The sequence below is a fragment of the Chaetura pelagica genome, unplaced genomic scaffold (genome assembly GCF_000747805.2).
Source record: "Chaetura pelagica isolate M959 unplaced genomic scaffold, ChaPel_1.0 scaffold244, whole genome shotgun sequence".
NCBI classification, from domain to species: domain Eukaryota; kingdom Metazoa; phylum Chordata; class Aves; order Apodiformes; family Apodidae; genus Chaetura; species Chaetura pelagica.
Window position 1 is genome coordinate 2,524,918 of NW_009953719.1, and position 25,834 is coordinate 2,550,751.

General features: G+C 40.8%; 1 protein-coding gene across 1 annotated transcript in view; it reads left to right on the forward strand.

Annotated features, from left to right (window-relative positions):
* SH3BGR (SH3 domain binding glutamate-rich protein) overlaps positions 1–25,834 on the forward strand; it is a 50,663-nt gene that overhangs the window by 12,640 nt on the left and 12,189 nt on the right. Inside the window, 4 exon segments of the mRNA XM_010000443.1 lie at positions 1,069–1,149; positions 8,835–8,948; positions 15,083–15,117; positions 17,129–17,275. Of these exon segments, the coding sequence (XP_009998745.1) occupies positions 1,069–1,149; positions 8,835–8,948; positions 15,083–15,117; positions 17,129–17,275 (377 nt within the window).

Genomic DNA, 25,834 nt, shown 5'->3' on the forward strand with positions numbered 1-25,834 from the left:
CTTTCCCTAAGATTACCCTTGGCCAATAGTTTATTCTCAGGAAATACTAGAACAGCCCAATAAAAAAACTGAGATCCTAATCCAGGTTTACAAAAAATTCTTAAGGATAAGTCAGCACCTTATTATTTACAGGCTTCTATTTTTTGAGTTATGTGGAATAAGAGTAAGGATGGTAACTCAATCAAAGCAATAGTCTAAGACTCAGCAGATATGCTCAGTCCTGTCCTACACAGAGCTGCTGTGAGATTGTGGACTGGTCACTTATGACCACAGTTTCTGTTGAGATCTCAAATACATGTTGATTTTTATGTGTGTGAGATGTGAGTTACGAACTTCCAGTAGCAAACTAGTGATAGCAGAACTTCCTTAATTGATAGGAAAATTGCATGGGTGAATACGATAAAGACCATGCAAGTTCTAGATGGTAGGACAGGAGGCATCCCTCATGTCTTTTCAGTTATATTGGAACCAAAGAGAAAATGAGCATTTAACATAATGGTGTATAACTTCAGTTCACATGTGGACAAGACATTTTGGTGGGTACATAAATGTCAGAGGGAACAACACTATCCTTTGCTAAGTTTGCCTGAAAAGTAACTCCTTTTTCTAACCAGTGTACCTTTCTTCCTCCTTATCATTTCACTTGTGTTATTACATTGATTGTTGCCTTTTATTCACAATAAAACTGTCTAGGGTTTTGAGGGCCTATTTTGTGTTCTTACTCACAGCAAGTTTTTATTTTAACATTTTAATGTGACTAGCTTTGCTTTGATGTGTACAGCTGAGGCATGTTAAAATGAGATGCTTCATTTTATCTGATTCAGACATAGATGTGATATCACTGAAGTGTAAGTCTCTGGAGAAATTTGCCCATTTGTTCATTTTGCCATCTGGTGTGAAATTCCCTTTATCTGAGTTTTCTTCCTGGGCCTTAGATAATGCAGGTGTTTGTACAAAGTCATAGTCATTCTCATCCATACGAGAAAGATTTGCCTAGGCTAGTCCCTTCCCCCTGTGTTTTTTGTTTGATTTTTGTTACCAACTCTCTGTTGTTTGCTCCTTTTTTAGGATTTTGAATCTTTTTTCTCTGCTAAAGAAGAAAATATTATTTATTCGTTCCTGGGTCTTGCTCCTCCTCCAGGCACAAAGGTATGCACTGCTCTTCTTCCATGGAAACAATTTATTTGATTTCAGTAAAAGATTAAGATAGGCAGTGACTCAGCATGTCAAATAAGTGGCAGTAACGAGTACTAAGTTAGGTGCTGGTGCAGTAAAGTGTTCTAAAGGGAAAAAACAAAACAAAACAAGTGGTTTGTTCAGTAAATAGTAGAAAATATTTTCCTTTTCTTTCACTGCAATCTCCAGGTGCCATTTTGTTGTTTGTGTTTTTCTTGTTGCTATTGCTGACACAAAGCAGTATTTTATCATAATGATGCAGAAGTTCCTAATGCAATGTACAGGTTTTGTTAATGACAACAAATGTTCATTTCTCACTGACTGCATCAAACCCAGAGCAAACTAGGCTTCTACTGGCCATGAACAGAGAGGCTGGGGTGGGGACCCTTTCCAACCTCTGTGGGTAAATACAGACTGGCACTAAGGAGTTTGGTCCCTCTGCCTTGAGGAGATAAATTAAAAGTCTTATGCAGAATGCTGTATTTCTGGCAAACAAAAAAGATTTTTCCTTGCTTTTTTCATTTGATTTGGTTTTGTTGTGGTTTTTTTTTTGTTAGTGTTGTTTGGCGTTTTGTTGTTTTTGGTTTTTCCCCTTTACAGAAAATAATATGTTTTATCTTTAACAGAATCTCTTTCTAATTAGAGGTTTTATAACTAAGAGTATAAAAGCTCTCTTATCCAAGTATCATATTAGGTGATAATCAAATGTTGCCATGTTTAACATGGATGATTCAACAAAAGAAATTCATTGAGAGAGTGAGGAGCCAGAGTGACAGCACAGAACTCTGCTGCATCATGGTGACCTAGCTGAAGAACTACCCTGGAGCATGACATGGAATTTTTGGTCCCACTCTGCAGCCATCTGTGTAGCAACTTCAAGTGAGACACCTCTGTAAATGTCTCTGGTTTTCCTCTTCTGTAAAAGCAGAGAGAAAAAGGATCCTTTGCTCAGTGCTTTGAGAGCTAGAGATGAAGGGATACCTAGGGGAGAGCCACAGTTTCTATAAATGTCTTTGACACTGAATTCCTGTGTGATAAGGAGCAAGTGATTTAAACTTTCTGCTTTAGCTGCACCATCTCCCACCAAGGGAAATAAAAATTACTTGCCTACCACACAAGGGCCTTGTGAGAATTTATTTAATGAACATTCACAAAGCCATGAAAGGCTTAAAGGACTGCAGGTATTACATATTATAATCATTATAAAAAGATATGAGGAGAATCAACGAGATAGAGAAAATTGCATTTTACCATCTTCCCACTTCATGTATTATCTGCTTCTTCATGCAAGGTTCTGTTAGATAGTGTGTCTATGAGGCAAAGTAGCAATTTTTTAGAATTCGTTCACTCTCAGCTGTCAGCAGAGGCTATTATGGTTTCTACTTCGTGACAACTTTGTAAATATTGAAAATAGTATGTTTGTTATGTTCTGCTGGGCAGGTAACTGTTAGTACTATTGGTAATGAGCAAGTATGGTTTATGCTCATTAACTGCTGCATTGGTGGTGGTGGGAATTGTTTCAGTCCAGAAAGTGGAAATAAGTGAGAGTGCTTTTTAAAACCCATGTAAAGAATGGAAGTATATTTACATCATCTCCCTTTTAGAATATTTTCCTGAATTTGAGTCAGACATATGCAAGCGTTTAAGCATTTATTGCAGAGGTGTTTCTCAGCGTATTCACTGCATGACAATCTGGCTGTGATTTGTCATACAAATAACCCTGCTGCACTGCTTCTGCTTTCCTCTCATTAGACTGTCAATTCAACCTTAGCATGAAGTACAATGGATGGCTCATGACATTGATTTCCAGCAGCATGAATCTGGAATAATGAGTCAAGTGTTCAAGAGAGGGTGATGATGACACATATGAAAGGGTTTCCTACCAAGACTTAAATTATTGTGTTTTTTTCTGGAATAAGGTGATAACTTATAAAAGAGACAAACAATAAAGCACAGAAAGACCACAAAACAGTCAGTAAATTTCTAGGGAGTTTTACTTTTTTACTTCACTGAGTTGTTCAAAAGATTAATACGAAGCTGATACATGTTTTATACTCTTGCCTCAGATGATTCTCCTTCCTTTTCCATCCATCTTTTGTCTCATATTGCATCAGCAGTCGTAAAGCTCTTTAACGACCATGATGCAGTTTCACAGCCCAGTCCACTGACCCAGGATGGATCAGAGCCTGTTTTCTAGAGCCAGCAGAGGAACTTTTTTCTACTTCCTCAACCAATTACAGCTTCCCAACAAAATGCTTGTAGTTGATTTCATTGCCACATCAGCCTGCTGGGTGCAAAATACGTTTCAATTTTGCAGATTCACATTTTTGTTGCCCTGACTTTTAGTGGGTTAGGTGGCTACAACTTGTGACCAGACCTAGTTGACCAGTGTTTACCTTGAACTGTTACTGCTAGATATTGAAGCTCTGATGGTGCAAGCTGATCTACACTTACAGGGTGAGTGTGACATGTACAGGACACATCAAGGTACAGTTGACTGTAAAATACCTGTAAAGAAGCTGTGAATACACAGAGATTTAAAGGAGATGCTTTTCAGGTCTGCAAAGTAGTCTTTATGCACTTATTTAGGTATCCTCTTACTTACACAAAAGCTCTACTTGTTTCAGTAAGAAACAGCAAATTGACATCAAAGTTAACCAGGCTGGCAGGAAAACAGGCTGGGCAGAAGCTCCCTAAGCAGGCACCTGCTCCTCCCTGCAGCCAGCTGTGTTCAAACCTCTGCTAAGGGTTCTGGTCAGGTACTGCTCTGCAGGTGACCAGTTGTGGTGTCCATCGCCATGTTCCTGGATGGAATACAATTAATTATTTAGATGCCTTGGTGGCATATGGAAACTTCTGCAGATCTTGGTGGAAAGGGCAAATCTCTAAATGCTTTTTGCTTAGATCACTGTGGGAGTCAGGCAAAGACTTTCACACTTTTTCCCCCCGTACACCAAGTACATTTTTCTCACTAAAAGGTGCTGTGTAGCCAAAAAGCTCAGTGACAGCACAAGAAATAGACACTTCTTTTTGGTACTTCAGAAAGGATCAATTAGCTCACATAATCTTCTCTCTCCTGTTGCCTCCCCGTTTTACTGTTTATCATATTTTCTAAAGCATAATTTATCAGGGGCGAGCTGCAAAGTTTTCTATGCCTAAGAGAAGAAGTGGGCATAGTGTTTGTGTTCTTTAGTCTACTACTATGAAATGCCTTCTCACTAGAAAGAGTACTTGCTGGTAAATGCTTCTAAATCTGCTCCATGGCAGGCTGGGCTTTAAATGACGACTATGCTTTGTTCCTAACCCAAGGAGCACAGACGTTAGGTGATAGATTTCTTAATGATCCCGTTTAATCTTGGATTAGTGCCATGAACAGTGATGTGCCAATGGTATCCCTGTGTACATCTGAGCTATGATCAATGTAGTTTGTACATTTAGGGTCAAGTGTGTCAGTTTCAGCTGCCCCCAAAGTTGGGTACATTTCTTTTTAAAGCCCCCATGACTTTTATGCTTAATCTGAGACACTTCTCAATATTATTGAAAATGTTCAGAAATATTAGTAATATGTGAACTGCCCTTTCATGGCTGTGGCTGCCTGGTTTTGTTTTCAAAAATGGCACAAGAGAATTGTTCTGTCAGTGAGATATCTGTTACTTAAACAAAGATGTTAAACAGTATGCCATAGCAGTACAGCTTCTTGGTATCTTGGCAAGATTTGAATGCAGGTAATTAATTGCTTTTTATTTTCAGGGACAAACAGGGGTTTTGACAGTTTTATCTACTGCACTGAAATACTGCCTCTGTTTCCCAGAAGTCCAGAGAGCCAGTAGCTTGTATCAAGATTATTTAGGTTTGCAATTGTTTGGTGAACTCAGTGAAGCTGATTTACTTGAGCTGAGGATCTGTTTTCAAATCTTGTATATCCTTAAGTCCTTAATCTTAGTATTCCTCATCTTAATATGTGTGATCTTGACATCCCAGAATCTGTAGAAACTTGAGCTTTAGTCTTATAGTTGAAGAAGACACACTAAAGCTGCTTTGAATTGCAAATTTACAATATGCGTATTTTATTTAAAGGAAAAATGGCTGGTCACCCAGTCTTTATGAGTGGGATTTCATTTTAAATTAGTTTATAATCAAATTTTGTGTTACTATGCATAGCTAGTGTAAAGATACTATTCTGATTAACACAGCTCTCTGTATAATCAACAAAAAGTCTCCGTATCTGTGTGTGTGTGTGTATGTGTGCTCGTGTGTCCTAGCTGATAACACAGTGTTTCTAGACTTGAGCTCTTTCAGCTATAGCCTTAATTTGCCTTCTGCTCTAAGTATATGATTCACCTGAGGTGGTTTTACACTGTAGGTATATTTTAATTAGAATGCCATCTTTACTCTTTATGTATTTGATGTATCTGCCAAAAAAATATTGAGCATATGGATTTTTAAATGAAATTTTAAGATACTTGCTGAAAATTAATATCTAACCAATTTAGCTTTCATGAACACTATCATTTTCATTTCAGGAATTGCTACAAGGGTAGTATCTGTAGGGAAGTTATCGTTGGCTTGAGAAAAGTGTATAAACATAATGATGCACAAGACAATTTCAATCTATGTCTGTGTTACTACATATTTTAATCTTCAAATATTTTGTTAGTTTGTGGAAGAAAAGCAAGATATAAATTAAGCCAAACAACTGTCTCTGTAGTTCTGCTTTTAATAACACTGCTACCAGCATCAGGTGCAGTGAACCCACTGTGTGTAGTTGAAATGAGGCAGCATTGCCAGAAAAATAAGTCTTTTCACCTTCCTTTGGCTCCTTCTGCTTACTCCCAGCCACTCATTCCTCTCCCCAAGCATCCCTCACATGCTGGCAAAAATATTCACACAGCTGTGTAACAGAGTGTGCAAGTTGTGTGAGATAGAAATGTTTTTCTTTTTAAAGCTTTTATTTTGATCAGCCTCCTGCTCCAGTTCACCAACCAGCCCAGCAAAGGCTTTTGCTTCCAGGAGGGCAGGGGCAGTGCAGGGCTGGGAAGGACTGCTGGGAAGTCGATGCTTGCTGCTGAGATTTTTTGCTGTTATTATTCTCTGGGGAGAAGAAGAGGAACTAATGAACCGATGTACCTCCGATGTACCTTTTCATTACAAGCTCCTTACACTTAAAATGTATTTTCCATTATTCAGGAGAAAGTTGCCAAAAGGACACCAAATCTTACAGATTATGAAGTTTCGGGAAAAAGATAAAACTGCAAAAGGATTTTGTCCATCTTCACTCTGTCATGATATCCTCTTCCAAACATTCTCAATCTCATTTCTTTCAATTTTAGTCCCCATCCAGCAGAGCATCTCAGCAGGAGGGCATATATTATGTTGAATATCACATCATTGGACAGAGATCCCTAAGTCTGCACTCACCAATATCTGCTATCTGGGGCTAAAAGTCAGATATCTATGGTAGTTTCACACTTCTGCAGGCTAAGTAGGGTGGCTGAAGAAATCACATATGCTGAGGAGACTTGAGCAGGACTTGTGAAACTCAAAAGCAAGGGGATCATGAGTGGGGGCTTTTGTTTAACTGTAGAAACAAATTAAATTATGAAAAAGCAGAAAAACCCAAACCAACCAGGCAAATGATTTTAAGGACTTAGTCACAGTGGTGAGAAAGGAGCTCATCTTCTAACAGGATGTCATGGTTTAACCCCACTTGGCAACTAAGCACCACACAGATGCTTGTTCACTCCCTGCAGGTAGATTTGGGTAGGGAATCAGAAGAGTAAAAGTGGGAAAATTTGTGGATGGATATAAAAAGTGTTTACTAGGTAAAGCAAAAGCCATGCAGACAAGTAAAGCAAGCCAAGGAATTCATTCACTTCTTCCCATAGGCAGGCAGGTGTTCAGCCATCCCCAGGACAGCAGGGCTCCATCATGTGGTTACTTGGGAAGACAAACATCATCACGCCAAATGTCTCTCCCTTCTTTCTTTTTCCCTGCAGCTTTATACGCTGAGCGTGATGTCACATGGTATAGGATATCACTTTGGTCAGCTGGGATCAGCTGTCCTCCCAACTTCTTGTGTACCCACACACAGCAAAATCTGTGAAGCTGAAAAGTCCTTGATTTCTTAGCAGCAACTAAAAGCATCAGTCTGCAATCAGCGTTCTTCTCATACCCATTCCTACACTAAATCCAAAGCATAGCAGTATTCTGGCTATTATGAGGAAAATCAGCTCCATCCCAGCTGAAACTAGGGCACAGGGACACGCTACTCTGACCAAAGCATTTAGGACTTAGGATGACACAGGATAGGACCTCCCCTGAGCGTAATTTTCTGTTGTTGAAGGCAACCACACCAGATGACACGTCTCAGAGGCAGTGAAAATTCCCTTTTAATGAAATACTAGAAGTTCTTCCAAAATTTCACACTGCTGATGTTTAGAATTTTTATTTCCAGTCAGTTTGTATTAATTCTGCATCTACCTCCGTGCTGTTCCTTATCCCATCCCTCTCCCTGATGTTTACTCTGATCTATTTTTAGAGAGCCATCGTATCCCCTCACAGCATTACTTTCAATAGATTAAAGTAATGAAACCTTTTTTGTCACCCTTTCATAAGATAGTCTCTCCGCTCCCTCAAATATTCCTGGATCCCCCCTCTGCACCTGTTCCAGTCTGAATTTCTCTTTCTTGAGCCTGAGTGACTGGAAGAGTACAGAGTGATCCAGACGAGGCTTTGGCTTGGCCTTATATAGTGACATTAATATTTGCTCTCAGCTTCACCAGCTATACCTCACCTCACACATCCAAGGATCCCATTTATTACCTCTTTCACTATCGCATCACATTTATGACTCAGTTATTCTGTGATTATTTAAATAAATCCATAATTTTCTTATTTGATGATCATCAACTAATAATCTCCCAAAGTGCAGTAGAAACATCTGTTTCTAATCTCTGTCCCAGAACTACCTGTCCCACATAATGTGCCTTTGCACTTCATGCTACTGCATTTCATCCTGTTTCTGTTGTTCCACTCAAAGCCGTACAGGTCTCCTATTATCTGACAAAGTGTGTGATCCGGGGTGGCCTTTCACAGCTACCTAGCTGAAGGTACAGCAAGACTTAAAAAGAGCCTTCTAGAAGGTCCTCGTTGACTGTGCTGGAATAAATAGATTCGATAGATTGGTGTGTGAATTGAGGAACAGTTTCCTGGTGATTTTAAGCAAGAAAGTTATGAGACTATATATGAAATCCCTTATTTTGCTTTTCTCTAACTTCTTTATGAAGTTTAACTGGAATGTATGCCGGTGAAAAAGGCTTTTTTTTTTTTTTTTTTTTTTTTCTGAAGCTAGACTGAAGCTCATCAAGGTGAGCATTGGCTTCACTCGAACTTTCACAGAAAAGTTAGAGAATCCACTATGCTCTGAAGAGGAAGAAGTGCTTGAATTAATATTTTTCCCACACTAACCTCATGACTTTACCAACCGATCAGCACATCAACAAGTATCCCTTTCACAGGAAAGTTACCAAAGAGTAAATTTTCATTTGACTTCTGTAGTTAGGAAAACACCTGCAAAGACTGTAAATGCAAGAGTTTTACATAAATGCATTACTGGTTATATGCCCTGAAGCTAACAAAGACTTTTTCTTTTCTGCCAGGAGTCTGAAAAATCTGAGGCCATGGGGGAAACTGAGGCACACCCAGAAGACAAGGCAGATGAAGGAACTAATGAAGAGGCTCAGTCTGCTCAGTCACCATCAGAAGATCAGCAGGTTATCTTTTTCCCTTTGTGAAATTAAGGTTTTACCTGTGTTTAGTGCCTGAAATATAAACACAAAGGCCTTCCTAGTGTGCCTCAGAGTGAGAAGACTGAGAGCAGAGTGGTCCTGTTTGTCTTTTGGGTGTATTTTCTTTGACATCATGTTGATATGAAACCTAGATAAAACTCCAGGGAACTTTGCTCTGAATCGTGACTAACAGCATGTGTCTATTTAACAGTTCCCTTTTGCTACTTGCTACCATGAGATTTTTTTTAATTATTTTTTTTTATGCTAATTTGGAACCAGACACACTAGTTATGGAGAATAATTTAGGAGTAGACATCTGACTCCTACCTGGTATAAAAATTTGCTGCTATCAGTGGCCAGCCTCTACAGTGCTTGTAAATCTAATTGTTAATGTTTGTTGTTATGTACCAGCATTTACTGTTATTGAAGCAAGCTAGATCTGACAGTGACTTCTCTAGGCCATGCAGAAATCCCTGGGCAGTGCAGAAATGGAATTACAGAATCATAGAATGTATTGGGTTGGAAGAGATTTCTAAAGGTCTTCTAGTCCAACCCGCCTATGATAAGTAGAGACATCTCCAACTAGACTAAATTGCTCAGAGCCCCATCAAGCCTGACCTCAAATGTCTCCGTGGAGACTGTTGTTATCGTTTCTGCCTGCATCATGGTCTGATATTACAGTCACATGGGCAGATCTCAAACCACAGTGCTAAAGAAGCCATCTGAGTTCCTTTAATTCCCTGCTATAATATCCAGGAGTTAGCTAACATTCAAGTTCTTGTGGTTGAAATGTAGATGAATCCCTCAAAAAGGGACCATCCTCTTGTGTGCTGGTGTCTTCCTCAGTGTAGACTGAGCAGAAATGGATCCTATATCTGCAGACAGAGATCCAGCTGATTTATTTCTACTGCTGCTCTGACAGTTTGGCATTTAAGGATGGGTTTACTTGGATGTTGCAGTGTCAGGTGACTCTCTTCTGAAACAGGAAGGCCTACTGCTGGGTCCTTCTGAAGCTAGACTGAAGCTCATCAAGGTGAGCATTGGCTTCACTCGAACTTTCACAGAAAAGTTAGAGAATCCACTATGCTCTGAAGAGGAAGAAGTGCTTGAATTAATATTTTTCCCACACTAACCTCATGACTTTACCAACCGATCAGCACATCAACAAGTATCCCTTTCACAGGAAAGTTACCAAAGAGTAAATTTTCATTTGACTTCTGTAGTTAGGAAAACACCTGCAAAGACTGTAAATGCAAGAGTTTTACATAAATGCATTACTGGTTATATGCCCTGAAGCTAACAAAGACTTTTTCTTTTCTGCCAGGAGTCTGAAAAATCTGAGGCCATGGGGGAAACTGAGGCACACCCAGAAGACAAGGCAGATGAAGGAACTAATGAAGAGGCTCAGTCTGCTCAGTCACCATCAGAAGATCAGCAGGTTATCTTTTTCCCTTTGTGAAATTAAGGTTTTACCTGTGTTTAGTGCCTGAAATATAAACACAAAGGCCTTCCTAGTGTGCCTCAGAGTGAGAAGACTGAGAGCAGAGTGGTCCTGTTTGTCTTTTGGGTGTATTTTCTTTGACATCATGTTGATATGAAACCTAGATAAAACTCCAGGGAACTTTGCTCTGAATCGTGACTAACAGCATGTGTCTATTTAACAGTTCCCTTTTGCTACTTGCTACCATGAGATTTTTTTTAATTATTTTTTTTTATGCTAATTTGGAACCAGACACACTAGTTATGGAGAATAATTTAGGAGTAGACATCTGACTCCTACCTGGTATAAAAATTTGCTGCTATCAGTGGCCAGCCTCTACAGTGCTTGTAAATCTAATTGTTAATGTTTGTTGTTATGTACCAGCATTTACTGTTATTGAAGCAAGCTAGATCTGACAGTGACTTCTCTAGGCCATGCAGAAATCCCTGGGCAGTGCAGAAATGGAATTACAGAATCATAGAATGTATTGGGTTGGAAGAGATTTCTAAAGGTCTTCTAGTCCAACCCGCCTATGATAAGTAGAGACATCTCCAACTAGACTAAATTGCTCAGAGCCCCATCAAGCCTGACCTCAAATGTCTCCGTGGAGACTGTTGTTATCGTTTCTGCCTGCATCATGGTCTGATATTACAGTCACATGGGCAGATCTCAAACCACAGTGCTAAAGAAGCCATCTGAGTTCCTTTAATTCCCTGCTATAATATCCAGGAGTTAGCTAACATTCAAGTTCTTGTGGTTGAAATGTAGATGAATCCCTCAAAAAGGGACCATCCTCTTGTGTGCTGGTGTCTTCCTCAGTGTAGACTGAGCAGAAATGGATCCTGTATCTGCAGACAGAGATCCAGCTGATTTATTTCTACTGCTGCTCTGACAGTTTGGCATTTAAGGATGGGTTTACTTGGATGTTGCAGTGTCAGGTGACTCTCTTCTGAAACAGGAAGGCCTACTGCTGGGTCCAGCGCTTACACTTGGTTTTTTTTGTGGTTTGGAGATCAGGCAGTCTCAGTGGATTATCTGTCACAAATATATCATCTTCTTACTCAAGACCAAAACAACTATGTTTTGTTTTGGGTTTTGTGGGGGGGAGGTTTGTTTGTTCTTGTTTGTTTGGAGGTTTTTTGTTTGCTTTGTTGTTGTTGTTGTATTTCTTTTTTCCAGCTACCTGCAGTGTTTTTTTCCAGGGGAAGCACCTCTCTGTAAGCCTTTCCCCATTGCCCTTTTTAACAATGACTGAAGCAATCATTGTTAGACTGGAAAAGCACCCTTTTACACAGCCTCATGCAATTCTCAGGCACTGGGAAGTTCTATTTAAAATTTAAAAATGGCAATGAGGAGAAACAGTCCCCAGTGAGAACTGAAATTTGTCCTTAAATTATATCCAAGCAATTTTCATGTTCCTATGAATTTCATCTGTCACATTAGTGCCATCAAATACCTTGATTGTTGGCTCTTAAGAGAAGCCCAGCATAAAACTGTAATGCATCCCCTGGCTGGATTAGGTTACTTGCCATTCTGGCTGGCAGTCTAGTCTAATGTTTTTCAAATGAGAACAGAATGCTGGAACGTGTCTGCAAATGTGTCAAGCAGCTGTGTATGAAAGGTTTTGTAATGACATAATGCAATGCCACTCCTATACAACGAGCACCTTGCTCCATTTCTCACAGAATTAATTGGATCTGCAAGTGGAAAATGTATTCCCTTTTAGTTTTGTAGGAAGGAGGTTGGCAGAGGAGAGAGCACTAGGCAAGACAGTGTGTTTGAACTTCTGTGGTTATGAGGGCATAAAATATGACTAGTCTTAACAAATCCTCCCCATTCACCTGCGCAGCCTTGGCAGCATTGAAATGTTCTTACAGGGCCTTACCTAAGGAGGAAGAGGTGTATACTGGCTCTTAGGAGAAGAAAAAGCAATGCTTCTGTTCCTTTCTCACTTGGTTTTAGAGAGGGTACTCACCACTGCACGCAACAAGGTACCAGGAGTTCCTGGTGTGAATGCACAAAACTCATTTTTCACCTTGTTCCACCACCCAATTCCCATGTTATCTAGCACAAATCACTTCAGTGATGTAGCATCTGTCCACCTTGCTACATTTCGTGCCAGTTACCTCTGTTGGGATGGCATGAATTGCTCGGTAGAAATTCTGGTATTCACATTCATTATGAGCAGTAAACAGAGGATGAGTTTAGACAAGAAGAGTAAGTTTGAGGCAGCTACACTGAGATGAATTCTGCCTTTTGTCTCTATCTCATTTTTCACTTACAAAAGAAAGCTAGAATAACATTTCCTTACCTGCTCAGGATTTTATGAAGTTAAATACATTTAAAGACTGCCAGATTGCCATTGAATGTTAGGTCCTAAAGGAGACATGTAGTAACAACACCATATTTTCAGTATTTTTTCCTCTTCCTCTCATTCTGCAGCCCAGCACAACTTGTTTGACTGCCTGGCCACACTGAATAGAAGGTGTCTTCTGTGTGCTCACCGCACCCATGTCTTTTTTTTTTTTTTCTTTTACCTTATTAATACCTGCTCTCTGTATACTGAGCTCTTAAAGAGTGAGCTTTTTGTCAGCTGCCCATTACATTTTGCAGCCAACAGTTGCATTTTTCGAAGAGCAGTCAGGTCCCTTTTGGAGTGTTAGCTCGATCTTTTGACAAATCCTCCAATCAGAATGCCAAAACTGAAAAAAATCAGAGTTCTATGTTCTGTTTCTGAATTCATATACCAGTGGGAATCTAGTATTGGTGTTTTGGCCTTATTCAGAACTCAGTTTCAAGCCAGCTTTAAAACAACTCTCTCATGCAGGGTGTAACCCAGCCAGCTTTTCTCCAGTGACTTTGCAGGAGAAATGTCAGTGTTATGGAAAAATTCTAGAAGAGTCTTGGCGAGGTAAAGGTATCTGTCTTTGCCAGTGAGCATAAAGAAGAAACAAAATAAATGGAGACTGTCTCAGTTGTGAAGCTGCATGGAGATTTCAGAAGATTCCTTCAATGCCTCAGTAACAGGAATGTCAGCTGATAGTGCATGTGGGTATGTGTGCAGGCTGCAATCCTCCCCTACTGCTTCTGCCACCCTTGCTGGGAAATGTGGGAGTCCAGAAGCTCCAAATTTTTGTGTCAGGCTGCTACGACTCTGAGAAAACCAGTGAGAGACCCCAGCCCTTTGAAAAACAAAACTCTTGACATTGGCAGTTGCCTCCTGAAAGTGGGAGGGTTAAGTCCACAGTGCAACAGGTTGTTCTTCACATGCCTCATGTTAGACTGCCTAGGCTTCAGCAGCTTCAGCCCTTCATTCACAGAAATTTCCAGGAAAGACTAGAGCAGATGTTGAAGTAAAAAGTCCCTTACACAGATCAAGTAGTAAGTAGCAGTAATAGCTTTCATCCTGGGACACCAAGGGTCAGCTGTACCGGGATTCCTTTAGATTATGGATTTTTTTTTTTCACCTTATGCCTGTTGCATACTTTCCTTCCCTAATCACTTCATGAAGCTTATCCTTGACTTCTTCCTAATCTTTTTTGTCATTACTAATCCCCATAATCTCATAGAGAAGGCTGAGGAACCCTTTTGTTTAGATATAATGTCCCTTTTACTTGCTTTGTTTATGACTGTTTCTGAGATTTTTGAGGAAGGCTGTGGTCTCCTATGCATGTGGCACAGCAAGGGCTCTGCTGGTTTCTAGATGTGATGGTAATAATTTGTTTTTATTTCTATAATCTGATTTTAACTTCAGATTTTCGCTTGGGAGTTAGAGTATTTTTTAAGTGGTGTCTCAGTTAAATCACTTTGCAGTATAGGTTAGGCTTGCTTCAAGGCAGAATTATTTTAGAAACGTGAAAAAATTTATTATAATGAAAGTCTATATCCTGTCTCAGCAATTTCCCAGGCCATATATAAAACCTGGCACTGCAGCTCACTTCCTTATCTCAGCTCATTCTGTGCAAACTTGTATCAACTGCTCATGCCTTCTGCATGGTACTACTCAACATACCATTTTTCTTTCTGATCTTGTGCAAGATGAGATCTTTCTTCCAATAACCAGCTTGGTATCAAACATTAAATTCTATTCAGTGTACAATTATATATTTTTCTCTTTTTTTCCTCTCTTCTCTTCATAATTTTTGCTCAATCTTTAATCTAAAACCAGCTTGTATTATGTCTTATTCCTCAGTACCATGGAGCCAAGACATCTGGTCCTGCCTACAACAGTTAACAGAATTGCAAGCCAGATCTGAGTGATGATCTAGAACATAGATAAGACTCTGTATAATTCTGATTTAACTTTCATTTTGCAACCAGCTAATTACACCAAAAATCCAACTTAAGACCTGAACATAACATCTCTAATGCTGTGCTTCTCAACGAAGCAGATTTGATTGGTAGCAACTGAGAAAAAGGGAGCTGTATTTAATCATTTTAAAGCCTTTTTTCAAAGTAAAAGCTTATCTTAAATGTGATTTGTGAGTTAATCTGGAGGGCATCTCAAAAGAAATCCACCAAATTTATCATTATTTTCCTAAATTCAGAGTTTAATTTCTGCTGTGCTTTGCCTGTATGACCTCTGATATTCTTTATTTGACCTATATTTTAAACATTTTCTTTTGTATGCCTTATATAGGAAAACAAGGAAGAACATACAGCATCAGAGGTAAAGTATATTTGGACATTTTGCTTACATCTTTTGTTTTGTGTGCTTTTAATTCCTTCTCAGTCTCAGCCTCTCAGAAGTCAGTAAATTCTAATTCTTGAAAATAAATATACTAGTGTTATATTCTGCTAGAGATAATTATTGACCGTATCATATTCTTATTTTTGGGAACAAAGATAGGTCTTGAAAGCTTGAAACTCTAAATGCAATAGAAATTGTCTTTCACAGATTCTTTAATAACATTTGCCAAGGACTCTCAAGACAACAATATCTTTGACAATCGCTAACTGACACCATGCTGATTACATTTTCAGTGTTGTGAATGTGAAAGAGGAATTCTGAAAATTCAGGCACTTCTTCCTATAAAGGAAATATTTTCCTTTCCAGAATTTGTAAGATCCAGGTGCAGATCCTTATTCACTCTTCTGCTTTGCCCAGCATTGCAAGTTTATGCCTTCAATCTTTCTTCAGTGTTTCCAGTAAAGCTAATTATTACTTTAGTCTATTATCCACTACAAACCTGCAATTAGTAAGAGGACACATTCACATCTTCCCAACTGCAATGCATGTGTATATACGTGTGTACACGCACATGCCTGCTGATGCATGAGAGTTGTACATTGTGGACCTGAAAGCTCAAGTGGAGTTCTTGGGCCTGTAGGCAAAGTGTGGGGCCTCCTGGTGAGGCTGGCAAGGGCTGTTACAGCTGGTTAGTGCACTCTGGCACCCCTAACTAGTACTTTAAGCCAGAAGAATGCCATTTGATTTTCTGTAATAGTTAATTTACTTTAATTTTTAATGGAAGATGTTAATAACTAAAAGATGTTTGTCTGCAGGCTTGCCTGGCCCTGTTTCACAAAGTGCTAATGGAAGGGACATTCCCTATGGAAAGATGCTGAAAGAGGCAGTATTCCTTTGGCACCAGAACTTCTAAGCAAGCTGGCCTGTGTGGACATTCATGTTAAATTTATGGTTTTGCAGGGATGATCACTTAGTGCAATGGTTTTCCCTGAAAAACAGTGATTCAGACCAGGAATCTGATTACAACAGGTCAATTCCCAAGCACATATTCAAACAGGATTTTCCTTCAGTGACTCAGATGCAACTCTTGTACAGACCATGTGTGTCTGAGAGGAAAATCTAACATCTGTGCTGCTCACACGCTACCTGCAATCCCAACTGAAAGCTGATAATGTATTCTTTGAATGGTTGATTACACTAGGAACAAATTCCCTTATTTTTTACAGTCTAGGCACTATATGAAGGTATGACATGTTGGGATAAAGCTTAAAGAGGTGCCTTGGAACAAGAGTTTGCTAGAAGAGAAGGAGCAGAGAAGCCTACAATGCAATGTTCAGTTGTTTTTCAGAGTAGGACTGTACATCAGAACTTGTACTAGCTCTCTAAAGGCAATAAAACCAAAACAAATTGTTGCCTATGTTACATAAATGCTAGCTTTCAGATAACTGTTGAGTTTGTTGACTGAGGCAAAGGGCTGTTAGTATTAAATTGTGCCATTTCTCCTATAGAAAACAGAGATATAAGAACTTTTGAAACAGACACAAGGCTGTGACATTACTCAGAATGATTTCTAGATTATTCATAAGGCTAGTTCCTGTGCCATGAATCTTAACTTGTTTGCTGCTCCAAGAAAGCAAATAATTTTAAATACTAAACTTTTTGTCATATTTACGTATCTTTAAATTCTCATTTTGACCTTGAACATCTATGTGCAACTTAGCCATGTACTGTTTTAACCCCTCTAAGAAGAGAGTTCTTCTATTCCAGCACTTGCCTATTAACTCCACTAAGCTAGAGCTCTGGCATATTAAGAATAAAATCTCTATACAGTACTTCTCTGTTCTATTTTTAAGCCCAAATAATATTGCATTTGCTAGAAACAGAACAGTTTCAAAAGCAGAACTCTGCATTTCAAGACTGTTTCTTTTAAATTCAATTCCTACCTGATAACTACAATGATTTTCTATAAAAAAGAAAGAAGAAAAGCAAGAAGAGGGAGAAGAAAAGCAGGAAGAGGGAGAAGAAAATCAGGAAGAAGGAGAAGAAAAGCAGGAAGAGGGAGAAGAAAAGGAAGAGGTGAAGGAAGAAGAAGAGTCTTAGTACACTCCTCTACTACACATTCTTTCTTGAGCAGGTTTTCAGGTAATTATTAAGACATTCAGCACAGTTTCTAAATATTCTTGAAGTAACATAAACTTTAAATTTTGCCCATGCTATTGTTACATGCAGTGACAAGAATGGAAAGAATGTAACAACCCCAAAAAAATATAATTTGCATTTGACACATAATGATTCATTGGAACTATTGCCCTTAACAAAACTGTTTGTATTCTCCATTTCTGTGGCACTGATGACTCTGAATTTTTCACCCACCCATCTCTCTGATCCCTAATACCCACCAAATACTGCAGGCCCTTTGATCCATCTCCCATTGCTCTTACAACCTTCAGCTCCCTGCCAGGCTTCTGATACCTGCTTTGGGTATATTCCTTAGCATCTTCCTATGATACCCCCTACCTCTGCCATGTTCCCTAAGTATGAGCAATGCAAAGAGCAGATTGTTAGGTGTGCACTGCTTGAGGGGTCAGTGTGGTTAGTAGGTCAAGGGAGGTTCTTCTCCCCCTCTGTTCTGCCTTGGTGAGGCTGCATCTGGAATATTGTGTCCAATTCTAGGCCCCTCAGTTCCAGGAGGACAGGGAACTGTTTGAAAGAGCCCAGCACAGAGCCACAAAAATGATGAAGGGAGTGGAACATCTCCCTGATGAGGAAAGGCTGAGGGAGCTGGGTCGCTTTAGCTTGGAGGAGACTGAGGGGTGACCATCAATGTTTACAAATATGTTAAGGGGGAGTGTCAGGGTGATGGAGCCAGGCTTTGTTCAGTGATGTTCAGTGATAGGACAAGGGGCAATGGGTGCAAACTGGAGCATAGGAGGTTCCATGTAAATATCAGAAAAAAATTATTTGCTGTGAGAGTGACAAAGCCCTGGAACAAGCTGCCCAGAGAGGCTGTGGAGTCTCCTTCACTGGGGACATTCAACACCCACCTGGACACGTTCCTGTGTCATGTGCTCTAGGTGACCCTGCCTGGCAGGGGGGTTGGACTAGATGATCTTTCGAGGTCCCTTCCAACCCCCTATGATTCTGTGATTCTGTGATATATGCACAAAGTGCCAATGGATGGGCCAAAACTGCACTTAACTGTTAGATTCGGTGCAGCTTCTCTTTCATCTGTGATAAGAATTTGTTCCTCTGCTCTCTTACTCAGCTTACTAAGCTACTCTTACTGCTTTAATTGAAAATGTTAGGATCTTCATATCTGAAATTAAGCCCTCTCTCAAACGTAGTTGAAATGGAGGAGAGGGAGGACCCTGACCAGAAATACAACACTCTATAAAGTTACTCTGATTGCCTTAGAAACCAGGCCAAATGTGACTTGAAAATCTCAAAATGGGAAGAATCTGGGAGGCAGAATTTGTGACTGAGTGAGTATGAGATGTATGAGTATCCAGCATTGCTCAAGTTTTTTCAGCATGTGGCTTCAAGTTTAATTTTCAGGTTTTCTTCTTCCTCCTAATGTCTCTTCTCTGAATGGAAATAAAGATGAGACAATCACTGTTAACCTACAAGAAAGCTGGAATTTCCAGCAGATTGTGCCCTGGGTGTCAGGACTCCCTCCCACTTGCAGATACAGAGTGAGGTATGTACTCCCTAGAAGAAGCAGGATTCCCAGCTACCTCTGCCTCCAAGGTACTTGCTATAGTTTCACCAGCTGTACTATGATGTGTAGATTCAATGTCTCAAAAGGACAGAAAACCCATCACTTCTTTCATGCTACCTTTCCCAAATCTGAGTTCCTCTGTTGCATGGGAATTAGTTCACCCCAGTGTTGTCCAGTGTTCAAATGTGTTGCATCATAGAATCATAGAATCATCATCCAGGTTGGAAGAGACCTTCAAGATCATTAAGTCCAACCATCTGCCTACAACCCCTAACCACTAAACCATCTCTTGAAGCACCACGTCTACCAGTTCCTTTAATGCCTCCAGGAATGGTGCCTCTACTACCTCCCTGGGCAGCCTGTTCCAATACCTCACCATTCTTTCTGTGAAGACTTTTGTCCTAAAATCCAATTTGCAAAATCACAGGAGTGCTAATCTAATTTTCTTTATTTTTTTTCAGGAAGCAGAAGCTGGAGCAGCCCCACCAAAGAAAATAAAATCACTCTTTGAAGCAAACCATCACTACCTTTCCTACCTGTAGATGTATCAATATATAAATACACAACACAACAAATACACCACTCTGTCCTACCTGTAGACTTTATATATGTATTTGGTATTCAAATTACTTGTTAAAATGGGTCTTCTTATATCTGACTGATGAGATTTCTGTCAACTGTTATATGTTGGAATAATATTCTCCTTGTCACGTTTTAGATTGTAAGCTCCTCAGGGCAGGAACCATGTCTTCCTCCATGTTTATATACTGCCAAAGACATTGATGGCACTGAGCAGGTGTCTACACTCACACAGCTGATGTTTCCAGAGACAAAAAATTCAGCACTGAAAGCTGTAAAGAGGCTTCCTTTATACAAGCTATGTGAGTCACTTCTCCCTCAGCTGGCTTTTGAAAATGATTGAGATTCCCATTGTACAGCATTTTAAATAAATACTTTTTCCATCATATCTGTTCTTTGGGTGCAAAAGCATTAATTTAACCCTAGCAAGCTGTGCTAAGATCTGTAAAGTTAACTTTTCTCCATTGTTAGAGTTGTAGGCTGTGCAAAGCCCTTCACTTTGCTTTGTGTTCCTGCTGAAAAAGCCCAACCACAACGACACACGATTCTCATTGAAGGGAAGAGATGTCCCAGTCCCTTCTACTGAAGCCTTGGCAGTCTTCATGGGTACATCTGTATTCAACGAGCCAGAGAGGCAGAGAAAATTAATCCATATTCAAGCTGTAACTGTTGGTTAGAAGTTCACTGAGCTTGGATTTCAGTCCCTTGTCCAATTTCTTTTTATGAGATTTATAAAAACTCTTTATAGAGGAAGGGAGAGGATGAGGAATGCTTGTTGCCAAAGTAGCCCATAGCTTCACAGGCAAAACAATCTCCAAAGAAACTACAAGTTTATGTTTAACTCTCATCAAGAAGGCTTTTCAAGCTGAGAACTCACACTGAGAGAGCTTGAACAATGACTAAACAAATAATATAGATGAAAAATTTGTGGAGTTTTCCTGAATGTGCTGGGTGGGTACATTTTTTTTTGTTTGTTTAGGATACATCTAAAGTTGCATTTGTTGGGAAGGGATTGATGAGGAAACTGTGCTCTCTGTCCTTGCGGTTCTTAAACTTGCAGGCAGTCCTGAGCTCAGAGCTGACAGGTCCAGGTGACGGAAGGAGCTTGGACCCCCCCCCTTACAAAAATCATCAGCTCTGCATGCAGCGGTGGCCAAGACCCAGGAAAATGCTGGGCACCAACAGGAGGACAGCACGACCTTGCTGCCATATAAAGCCTTGATGAGTTGGCATCTTGAGCACTTGGTACAGTCTGTTTTCTGCATCTTAGGAAAGATGTAATGCCAGAAGAAGAGGTACAGTGAAAAAAACATGAGGAGTGTGGGAAGAATCTTCAAACTGAAGAAGAAGCCAAAGAATTTACAAAAATCATAAAGGCAGTGAATAAGATGAAAGCAGAATTGTTAGCAAAAAAATCCTGCAATACTATAAGGAAAATTAGTATACACCTTTAGTATGCACAATGAAATGAGTAGATGAGGTTAAAACAGATAAAAGAGAGTAGTCTTTTATATGGTGAGTTGGGAACTTCTGTTCATTGTCACAGGATACTATGGAGACTGGCAATATCAGCAGGCCCAAGGTATTGGGCAATGTCAGGAACAGGAGGCTCATAAGTGGATACTACAGCCTGGGATGTGTCCACCAGTATCCCTGAACCAATGAGCCATGGATGCTGGGGTCTGGGGGGCAGCAGAAATCGAATACAACAGACTTGCTTTCTCTAAATTGCATTGCCCATGTTCACTTTGAAAGACTGATTACTAAGTTAGGTGAGCCACTGATCTGATAATTTCTTATGTTCCTGCAGCCGATTACTCTTCCTGGGGAAAATGTTCCCCATCTCACCAGCAGCTGAATTGGGGTGTCAGTCATTGCCGCAGTAGCTTTGAGCAAAACGCAGGACTTTTGGGAGTGTGGTAGACAAATACAGCAACCATCTTCTTGAGAGGTTATAATCTGGCAACCCTGTCAGGGAATGTGAGGAATGCTAAACCTCCCATAGGGGAATGATGCACTCCCCTGGTCTTCAGCTGGTGATTGAGGTTATGCTCAGTGTGTAGCAAAAAAGAGAACAGGATAGGGGCTGGTTGTGCTCACAACACAGCCCTTTGGTGTGTTCCTTGGAATAGTGCTCTTTAGCATGTGCTGATCATCTTTTCTGCCAGATGGAAAGGAGTTTATGAGTATGCAAAGGATAAACTGAAAGCTGACTGCTGCTTGGTGATTTTAGCCATAATGTTAATTCTGCTTACATAAGCTTAATGCTTTCTGCAGTAATTTAGTGTGACTAGGAAAAGAATTAAGTCCTTTCCAACTACAGCACAGTATCCCAAATATGTGAACTATTAACTTAAATGCATCTGAAAACATGCTGTTGGCATTTTTGTATCATTTATGTTTTATTGGGAGAAAGCAACTGTAGTTGGGTAACAGGGCACACCTGGTTCATGGTGTTCCACATGCTTCAGGAAACTGTGGGTGCAAAATCATCCCAGCTAAACACAAAACAGCACGCTGCTTTTTGTGACAATTTGGTGTGTAAAGGATTTTCCTTGGATGATTGATGCTAGAAAATTCTAATGTACTGAAAGAAGCTAAAATTAGAAAGACTTCAAGCTATGCTCCCTACAGATCCATATATGTCATTGGATGGTGGCTGTTTGCACTTTAATACAAATGATTGCTAAGTCCACACTGCTGAAATGTAAAAGAAGAGACTGTAAGTATCATCACAAAGCAACTAAGTAGATAGGGCTAGTCAATGGTTTGTTTTCTAGGAAACTAAATATTAGGAGCTTCATTCTGTTGCTTATAATAAAGAGATTTGAAGAAAAGTCCAGAAGGCAATCTGGTCCATGCTGTATCTTACATAAGAGCAACTCTGAGCCAACAAATTGTAAGAAGTTTTCTCCTAAGAAAACTTTAAGGGAAATTCACTGAACAGAAATTAAACGGTTCTGCAGTTTTGGCAGTACAGCACTGGCCTGTGTCAGTGCTTCTGGTCACCTTTCCAGCCAGCACATCTTTCACCTGCCTTGCAAATTAGACTTGCTAACAGTCATCTGTTTACTATGAGAACATCAGTGTTAAAGGAGATAAGGCTATTTATCTGCATCCTTTGACAACTTCAGAAGGCCAGGAATACACTTGAAAAACGATCTGAGAAGCTGAAAAATCAATATAGTAATTTCTTCAGAAGGTAGATTGGAAGTTTGTGGTTTGAAGTCAAACGTCTTGAAGAATGCTTGCTGTTCCTCCAGTTGCCATGCACACAGCCAAGAGAGGAAACAGCTGAGACTCTTTCTTAATGAGTTACTGTCTTGATTTTGCTTTTGAGGAAGTAAGGTGCAGAGCTGGGGCAACACGCTTAATACCACAGATCAAGGGCACTGGAGTCCAAATTAGATATGAACTACTTACTGTGCATTCTCCTGCTTCAGAACATACCAACCATGGGTTTGTGTGTGGTGATGACTTTCTGTTACAAAATGTTTTGAATCATTTAGGTTGGAAAAGGCCCTCAAGATCATCAAGTTCAACCATAAATTTTAATGCTGCCAACTCCACTGCTAAGCCATGTCCCTAAGCACCATGTCTACATGTATTTTAAATACCTCTGGGGATAAAAGTAGGAACGAATCATGGAGTCCTTATCTTAGAGGGATGAAGGATGAATCTCTGAAAACACCTGGAACTGCTTTACAGTGACCACAATTTATTTTAGGAGCAGTACTTTTCAGGGTGTTTGATTTGTGCACAATATAGATGTCACCATGTTTAAGAGAAGCTGATTTTTGATACCAGCTTGTCCAAACCCATTTTTGACAAAAGACTATTCAGTTAACTTTTTTGCACCTTATTTTCCCTGGGAAAGTGAGAAAATAATTGTAGAAAATGTATGGGAATAAAATCAAAGTATCACTGCACTGATTGAAAAATGAGAGTATAACTGCATCTTATAGAATTAGAATCACTGAATGGCTTGGGTTGGAAGGAACCTTAAAGGTCATCTGGTTCCAACCCCCTTGCACCTCCCACTAGATCAGGTTGCTCAGAGCCCCATCCAACCTGGCCTTGAACACTTCCAAGGAGGGGGCATTCACAAGCTTTCTGGGAAACCTGTTCCAATGTCTCACCACCATCACAGTGAAGAACTTCTTCCCAATATCTAATCTAAATCTATCTTCTTTCAGTTTGAAACCATTAGCCCTTGTCCTGTCACTACATGCCCTTGCAAAAACTTCCTCAGCAGACCAAAGACTGAAGAGAAACCTTGCCTTGTGGGGTGGGCTGGTCGATGACCCACCTCATGCTGATGCACACCCCATGCAGAAGCCCTGTATCTGTGTGCTGCTTTGGGTGCTTTCCTTGTCCCAAGACAGTAGCTCAGGACCCAGCCGATGAGACGGAGCAAGTCCCCATGAAACCCCCAGTTCTGCTGTATCCTCCTTGGAGCAGCAGAAGGAGGCCCCTGGGGAGGGTCAACCTTCTTAGTCCCATCAGATGTCTGGAAGGTTCCCACAGCTGGAGGAGAGCCCAGGGAAGCCTTCCTCAAGTCAAGGCTTGATTTGATGATGGCCCGAACTGAGAACTTGAGGCTCGTTCTCCTCTTCAGACCAGGAGGACTTTATCTCCCCCACTGTAACCATGTGCTGCCCATCCTGCAAAAGCAGCCTTGGAGAGGTCTTTGTGACAGGGGAGTGTGCAAAGGTAGGGCTGAGGGGAGCTGCCAAAGCCAGAGCACCCAACTCCCAGCTGACTGCCCATGCTGAGGGGTGGCTGTGGAGCTGGTAGAAAAATGTGGCAGTTTTTGCTCTGCTGACATTGACAAAGGAATCCTGGCTGGATGTCGTTTTTCTGACAGGTCAAATTTACAGCTTTCTGGAGAAAATTTTTATTTCTTTTTGACCTTCAAGTTTTACACTGTTTGAGCTGTACAGTTAGTTAATTCATGTAGTTTTTCTTACCAGTGGCTTACCGTGCCAGAGAAGCATTTATGTGCCAGTGTGTGACAAAGTTGCCACCCAGCACCCACCAGTCCCTGGTGGGGCAGAGCCAGAGCAGCACACAGAGCAATGGTTAAGCTTGCTATTGCTGGCCTGAATCTTCAAAATCACATTACCCTGATAAAGTTAGCGCTCCCAGGGTTACCAGGCAGCACAAAGCACACAAGCTGCATTATTTCTTACTACCCAGCCTGTACTTCCCTTCCCCCACACCATCAGGATTTGTCTCTTTTTTTTTTTTTTTTTTTTTTTTATATTTTGTCTTAACAAAAGTGAATTGCCTCCACAATAAGCTCCACAGAACTAGTTAAAGCAGATGCATCCTCTTCCAGCATCCCTCTGGCCAGGGAGATGATAATCCCCACAGCAGCATCCCTGGCTGATGTGCTGGGCACAGCACATGTGGGCTGTGGGGTGGCAGCTGGCAAGGTCCAGACTGCTGGTGGGTGCTTCTCCTGGGGTCCAAAATAAAGGGTGATGTTCCAGCCCTTAGAACTAACTTAGCAGCAGCATCTTGGCTGTGAAAGCCTGGCACTGAGTCAGTGATGTTTCTTACCTGGTCTGGCCTGGAGGGAAGGAAAAGCAAGAAAAGTGACGAAGAAATGGGGGTAGAAATCCCCTTTGGGCTAAGAAACTCATCTTCTTGCCATTCCATGGGGATGATTCCCAGCAGGCAACAACGGAGCACAGTGTGTTAGAGGGGTTTTGGCCTTCTGTGTGCTCCAGTACTTTTCCATAAGGATTATAGCATTGCTGGATTTGAATGATGTGGTGTGCTGCATTCATATTGGCTACAGCCAACTTAAATGGGTCTGTGACTGGCGCCCATGTGCTCCTAATCTGATTTTGATCAAAGCTGGAGGCAGTAAGAGAAAATTGCATGCAGCTCCTGGCCGGCCTGGGCCTTGTTTCAGGGCAGGCGCCAGCGCAGCGCGTTGTGGACGAACGCAGGAGCTGGAGGAAGCAGCTCTGGCAGGACCCTGGGGGCTTGGGTGTCCAAAATCTGGACAGGGAGTCACCCAGCTACACCAATCTTGGTGGGATGGGTGATGTATCACCCAGCAGTTGCTGGAGATGTTGAGGATGTATCTACTTGATGCCCAGCAATGGGAGAGGAGAAAATGGTGGGGATGGAGGGAAGAGGGCAGCCACCCATGGGCTGGCATGGGTGTGCCCAAGATAGCAGAGACCTTCAAGGATGGGTGGACTGTGTTTAACCAGCCAGCCCAGCACAGGATGCATTGCTGGTAAAGTTCGCCACTGATGATGAACTGGGAAGCATTCCCAGTGAGAAGGAGAAGAGGATGGTGGCCCAGAAAGAAGAGAAAGGCTTCGAAGAACACAAGTGAGACAAAGTATGTGATACGGAGTACCAGCAGCACATACTTTGGGGGA